This window comes from Exserohilum turcica (assembly GCF_000359705.1).
Source record: "Exserohilum turcica Et28A unplaced genomic scaffold SETTUscaffold_7, whole genome shotgun sequence".
Classification (NCBI taxonomy): Eukaryota; Fungi; Ascomycota; class Dothideomycetes; order Pleosporales; family Pleosporaceae; genus Exserohilum; species Exserohilum turcicum.
This window is the reverse complement of record NW_007360288.1, coordinates 882,760-889,605: the sequence shown is the minus strand read 5'-3', so window position 1 is coordinate 889,605 and position 6,846 is coordinate 882,760. Positions and strand designations below refer to the sequence as shown.

General features: G+C 49.0%; 1 protein-coding gene across 1 annotated transcript; it reads right to left on the bottom strand.

Annotated features, from left to right (window-relative positions):
• Positions 1–3,630: 3,630 nt before the first annotated feature.
• SETTUDRAFT_122108 (uncharacterized protein) lies at positions 3,631–6,321 on the bottom strand. Its single transcript, XM_008032155.1, has 2 exons — positions 5,892–6,321; positions 3,631–5,838 (listed from the first exon to the last, which is right to left on the bottom strand). Exons 1-2 carry the CDS (start codon positions 6,087–6,089, stop codon positions 3,676–3,678), a joined length of 2,361 nt encoding a protein of 786 aa, XP_008030346.1. The 5' UTR covers positions 6,090–6,321; the 3' UTR covers positions 3,631–3,675.
• Between the last annotated feature and the right edge of the window lie 525 nt (positions 6,322–6,846).

Genomic DNA, 6,846 nt, shown 5'->3' with positions numbered 1-6,846 from the left:
CCTCCGATCCGGCTCTGGGATTGGCTCAATACTTGGCGAAGTTGTAACATCGTTACACACCATCACCACTACCACTACCACTACTGCTACCACTACTACTACCACTACGACTACTACAACTACTATAACTACTACTACTCTATTCAACCTCTATAATATTATAGATCTTTATTATAGCTAACTATATAGTTGATTAAGTAAGAATTTAATAATAATATTACTTTAAAGGGCTTAGTGTAACGGGTCGAGTCCTATTAGACTGCGCACGCAACTACAACGCGCCCACCGCGCCAAAAAGGCTGGCACAAGATATCAGAGCTGCTGATATCGTTGCGTAGTTGATACATAAGATAGCCACCGCTATCTGTACTGTAGCGGGCTACCTAGCCCGTTACAAGTATAATTCTAATAACCTATTCAGAATAATATATAGAACAACTAAGATAAGTATATATATTACTAATAGTTTCTTAATTACCTAAATTACTATAATAGTAAAAGCTATATTAGCTTTTCTCTACTAGGGCTAAGTCTATAAAAGTTGCAAAGCAATAAGTAGTTTTAAAAGCTAACTTTAACCTATTCTTAATTAAGTAGATTATTAAGCTTAAGCTAATGTTCTATTTAAGAGGTTAAAGAGATTTAAGGGCAAATATATTAAGAGAAAGAGGCATATCTTAGTAGTACTTACGTACTACTAGATAAATCTTTTAATTTACTAAGTTAGTAGAAGGCTAGTAAGAGCTTATATCCCTACCTTTCTTAATTTGCTAGAAATATTTTAGTAGTACTAATTACCTATGTAATGGGCGGGCCCAACGGGCCGAGCGTACGACTACTTACGCCATCCATAGCCAAAAAGGCAGTAACAAGACTTCAAGCTTCTTGAAGTCCAGGTAGTCGTATAGATATACTCGCTTAGAAGCTAAGCTGTACATACGTAGGCGTAGCCTCTTACAACCTAAGTAGGTGTAAAGTAGGTTTTTAATATTGCAAAGAATTTAATCAGTACCTACTAGTATTGCCTTTCTATACAAAAGATTTAAAAAGTAATTATTTACAAGTTATTAATTAAGTAAAAGATAAATAGAAGTTCTATTAATATAGAGGTAGAAGATAGTAAAGAACTAGTAACAAGTGTAGTATTATATTTAAGATTATAGCAAATACTAAACATAATAATAAGGATTAAAGTATTTTAGATAAAGCTTAGGATAAAGCTAGTGTAGAAGAGCTACCGCTCTTACTATAGAAGCGTAGAAGACAAGCTTAGTACTATAATAACGAGTTGTAATAAATATTATCTTATTTATTTTAAATGCCTATATTATCCTATCACGTGCCCTACTTATCTATAATAACTCAATATAATTCATAAATTACTTATTATTATATAATTTCTTTATATAGGTACTCTATACCTAGCATAATTACCCTATACTTAAGTACACCTATAGATAGTATAACCTAACCCTATTTCTACTTAACATTTATACAACCTAACTCTACCCCTACCTATACTATAGTCTACTTAACCTTACTTTTACCTATAGTCTATACGACCTAACCCTACCTCTACTCTAGGTCTGTGCGACCTAACCCTATCCCTACCCAACGTCTGTGCGACCCTACCCTACTCTATACTCATCTCGGGAACCCCATACCCATTCGCCAGTCTAATCAGCATCAGCATCAGCATCAGCATCAGCATCAGTAGCAGCAGCAGCAGCAGCTATAGAAAAACAGGCCAAGTACAGTAACATGACTGATTCCAGCACCATATACAGACACAGTTTAGTTAGTTTGTAAGATGCATCACAATATATACACGTGAAAACAAATGCAAACTGCACCAAGTACTTGACTACTTACATTATTTCCCCTTGGTGGAAAAATATATGCACACACAGACACAGACACACACACACGTGCACGACGACTATATTATATGACACCCTGATCATATCATACTGAGCTATACTAACTAGCAACTTGCAGACCCCCCCGCATTGTGGCACTAAGCCACCCAGCACCGCGTTAAGCTTGCTTCCGACCTACCGCTTGCGTATTAGCATGAGCATTAGCATGAGCATTAGCCCACACACACACGTTTGTATACAACACCACGCCTGCCGGGTGTAACGTTTATCCGCTTATCCCCGTGCTATACTAGCAACTAAATGCTACTCTGATATACTACTTACAGCCCCAGCCCTTGTAGTCTACCTACTTACCCCCTTTCGACGTCGCACGCTTGAGTCGTTTTGCGCGGGGGCTTACTTGGATGCTTGAGTTGGCTGGCTGGCTGGCGTGATGCATGCTGCAGGCAGGCTTGGAGTAGTAAAAGCATCATAGGCGCGCATTGCCTTTGCCTTTGCCTTGCGCATGTTCCATGTACACATGGATATCGCGACATGTAGTAGTAGTAGTAGTAGTAATAGTAGTAGTAGTAGTAGTATAGCAAGAAGAAAGAAAAAAAACCAATTATTCAATCATTACTTTACCATGATTCATTTCTTCTTCTTCTTCTTCTCCTTCTCCATGCTGTGATTCTTGCTCTTCTTCCTTTTTCTTGTTTTCGCAAGCCGGGGAGCTGGACAAACCGAACTCAGAGAGAGAGAGAGAGAGAACAAAAAAAAAGAAGAAGAACAAGAAGAAAAAGAAAAAGAAAAAGAGAAAAAAAATAAAACCAGCGGGAGAGACGAGCGCGCATGTTGCAATGGGGTGGGTGGGTGTCAGCTAATCGCAAGAGCGCGTTGAAATTGAATTTTTGTTTTGCCAACGAGATAAGATTCTGGTTCATGGTGGGAAAGATGGAAAAGGAAATTAATCGCTTCGGTACAAGCACCCGGTCATCCAAGTATATTCGTTTATTCAATTCCTATGTGCAGCATCACGGAGCACATGGATTGAGTCTTGTTGGTTCAACAAGGTTAGCAAGGTGAACAAGGTGAAGAACAGATGACTGTCAGAGGGACAAGCACATCATTTCCATTATTATTTTTTTGCAATTGTTTTTTTGGTCTTCTGCATGCATTATACGCAAGCCATCTTTCCCGTTCAAAGGAAAAAAGAACGAACCGTCTGGTATCCCATGTGATGATGATGATGATGATGATGATTCCCTTATCCGATACACGCACACCCCAAACTGACCAGACGTTTTATTGTACGCATCGGAATCGGGAACGTATCCATAAAATAAAGGGACACACACATGCACACGGACAGACGCATGGGAAGGACGAGCCACGAAGAATAGCCCCCTTGCCAAAAAATAATAATTGACAATGGGAAATGATGAATCTCGAGTATACAGTATGCTGGCAGGAGGAAACAATGGGTCGTGCAAATCCAAACACAAGATGCAAAAAAGAAAAAGAGATCAGGAACAAATACAAGAACAAAACACTTTTAACTCCAGTTGAAACGAAAAAAAACGCCTGTGCCACAATCATTATAGCCCAAGAGACCGTGCCGTATTAGATTATGCCGCAAAAAGCCTCGATGAGTGCATGTGACGGAGAGATGGACAGAGATGGGGAAAAGTGACTCGGAGCCAGATTGCCATGAGAGCTCCGTCGAGAAAAAGAACATGGAGAAATAAGTGGGGTATAATGAGAAGGTACGGTGAGAGGCGGCGAGGAGAGGCGTGAGTGGAAATCATGCACGATGCTACTGCCCGCCGAAATCTCCTGGGCCTTGGTTGGCAAAGATGTAGCTCTTGGGCTGGGGTTCGTTGGGCCGCCGCAGAAGATTTCCGTGGGCATCATTGCCTTGTGGAGGGTTGTACTGGTGTACTAAAAAGTCTGGCATGGTAGAGACTTGGGGTGCGAAAGGAACATTGTGGTGGATGCCACTCAGTGACATGTCCTTGAAGTCGTCATAGTTCATATTGCCGGGGGGCATGTATTGCATGTTGCTATCGTCAGGTTGGTTCTGCGCAGTGTCGGGGAGCGAGGGTCTCCTGAAATGGGAGGGCTTGGGCTGCTGTATCGTGAGATCAGACGTCGAGTGGTAGCCGGATCGCATGTGGGGTTGCGGTACGTAGGATGTGCGAGGAAAGTTTTGCTGTGTTGCTGGGGCTGATTGCGGTGGCGTATCACGATATAAAGTATCGTTGACAAACCGAGACTGCAGATCCATCGAAGACGACGGTGGCGACGTCGTCTTTGCAATGACGTTTCCAGCTTGATCCGAAGACCAGTTTGTATGCATACTCTCTGGGCTGTTGTGGTCAGGCATGGCTGAGTGAGGTCTGATTACAGCAGCGCCGCCCCAGTAATTGCCAAAGTCCTGCGGAGTCAATGGGGTCGGCGGTGCGAGGCTGCCTCCGTGTCCGATGGTAGTGCCGCTCGAGGTGGAAAACGTCCTTGCAAACTTGGGCGATGCAGCGGCCTCTGAGAAGCTCAACGACATGGGCGAGCGCTGTGCCGAGCCGGGCTGTGACTTTTGAACACGGCCTCCAGCATTTGGAATACCCGTAGAGCGAATCCGGCGAATCACCTTGTCGTTGTTGCCTCCTGGCGATGGCATAGGTGCAGAGTATGAGGCGCTCCTCATTGCGTTGGAGTTGAGATTGACGGGGCGCTTCTGTCTCCTGGCGGCAATGCTGGAAGACTGATCTGGTGGCGGGAAATCATCAGGAGTGCTGTTTCGAATATGGATGGCATCCATGTTGGTTGCCAAATTGCTTGTAGACGAGTTCCTTCGGGCAAAAGCATCCTCGCGGAAATGCAGCGGAATGTCGAGATCAGAAGGCGCCGCACTGAGCCTCCGGGAATGCTCTGGTGAGGAGAGGATGGCGCTTGCCGATGCGTTGGCATGTTGATAGAAGCCACCCTGGGGATACACCTGGCTAGAGTCCTGAGCCCAGAATGGAAGCGCTTGCTCCGAAGTGACTGCCTGCGAGAGATTGTAGGGAGCAAACTGGTCTTCAGGTTCCTCGGCCTTGCTGGGCTGGGCCAATTGATTAGGGTCCTCTGTCCAGCCCGTGTAGACGGAGTTGAGCGAGGCAATCGATGGCGGCGTGGGCCCGTTTGGCGACTGTGTAGTGGCAGAAGACTGGGTTCCATTGTATGGCGACGCGTCCGAGGATATCGAACCAGCACCTTGCTGAGCCTCTGGTGCGCTCGAGTTGGCTGTGTTGGTTGCCGTAAGCGCGGAGTAGTCGATTTGGAAGTCGGCAAAGTTGTCAAATTCGGGATGTGAGGGGGCTAAATCGCTAGACATGGGGGCAGGGACCGTGAAGGCAAGGTCACTAGAGTATGCATTGGGGAGGCCAGTCGTGTCGTAGGCGAAGTCTGACTCTTGTGCATTGGTAGTCATGCCGCTGTTGTGCATGTAAGCACCGTTGGTGGCTGCCATGATGGAGTTCATGAGGTCGTTGGGACGATAGGCTGGGGCCCGGTCAGCCTCGGGTATGCAGCGGAGCATGTCATACTGCTGCTGTTGCTGTTGATGCTGGGGCGGCGGCGGTAGTTGTTGTTGTTGTTGTTGTTGTTGTTGTTGGTGGTGGTGGTGGTGCTGCTGCTGTGGTAGTGGTGGTGGTGGTTGCTGGGGTTGTTGTGGTTGCATGACCATCTGGGGGCCAAGGTCGAGCGCTGACGGGCCCTCGGCGGCCTGGACAGGCATGGTTGCCGGACTTATGTCCGCCGTGGAATAAAAGTCTGGCTGCATGAGCATATGGGGGTGTTGTTGCTCCTGGAGATGGGGGTAGTAGTTGGGCATGACGGGGACGTGCTGATGGCCAAAGGGCAGGTTCATGGTCATGTTGTACTGATTCATGAGCTTTTTGCGGTCCTGCTTGACCTTGGCGCGGCGATTCTGGAACCAGTTCTGCGGGCGTGTTAGCAATGGCGCGCAGCACACGGCGGGACGGGACGACTCGCATTGATCTTGTCGAGCGGCACACCCAGGCGGGTCGCGAATTCCTTCTTCACATTGGTGCTCGGCTTGTGCTGGGCGAGGAAGTGCTGCTCGAGAATATCGTGCTGGTCCTTGGTGAGGCGGGGCTTGACATCACTGCCGGGCGGCTTTGGCGCGGGAGGTGCGGTCGACGAGGCGGCAGCAGCGCTGCTGGAGTCCATGGTGCCGCGTCCAGCGACAGGTTGCGCTCGCGGGGCCAGGCGGCGTGGGGAGCGACGGGCTGCGAGGGTGCGAGGGGGAGCGGCAGCGGGAGCGGGAGCGACAGCAGCAGAGGCGGAGGCAGTTGGAGCGAGCACGGATGCGCGGGCTGCACCGCAGGACGGGGACGATCAGATGGAGTAGCGAGCGACGATGACGATGACGATGCGCGACGGGGGACGACTGGGTCGAGGGAGGGGAGGGGGGGTGTGGGTGGTGGTGTGTGTGTGTGGAGGGGGCCAAAAGACAACAGTAGGGCAGACGCTATATCTACAATGAACGGGGAAACGAGGGTATGGAGCGCGACAGCGCAGTAGCAGGGCAAGAGTAGGAAAGGCACGAGGCGAGACGAGACGAGACGAGACGAGATGAAGGAAGCGAGACGAAGCGAGCGGCGGCGGCGGACGGCGCGGACGGAGGAGGGAAGGACAAGAGTTGGGCGTGGGCGTGGGTGGTGCTGGGTGGTGCTGGGTGCTGGGTGCTGGGTGCTGGGTGCTTGGGGTGGGTGCTTGGGTGGGTGCGGTGCGGTGCTGGCTGGGGGGGTTTAGGGAGGGAGGGGGGGAGGGGGGGGAGCTGCTTGCTGCTGGGCTGGGTGCTGCCACTGCTGCTTGGTGGCAGGAGGAGGGAGGGGGGGGTGGCAGTGGTGGCGGCGGTGGTGCTGCCTCTGCCTGCCTCCGCTGCTGCTGCCGCTGCTGCTGCTGCTGCCACTGCTCTGCTATT

Excerpts from the sequence above, each read along its gene's own strand:
- SETTUDRAFT_122108 (XM_008032155.1), bottom strand. The coding sequence starts at position 6,089 with ATGGACTCCAGCAGCGCTGCTGCCGCCTCGTCGACCGCACCTCCCGCG. Across the intron at positions 5,839-5,891 it reads TGCCGCTCGACAAGATCAAT|AACTGGTTCCAGAATCGCCG; the intron begins GCGAGTCGTCCC and ends ACACGCCCGCAG.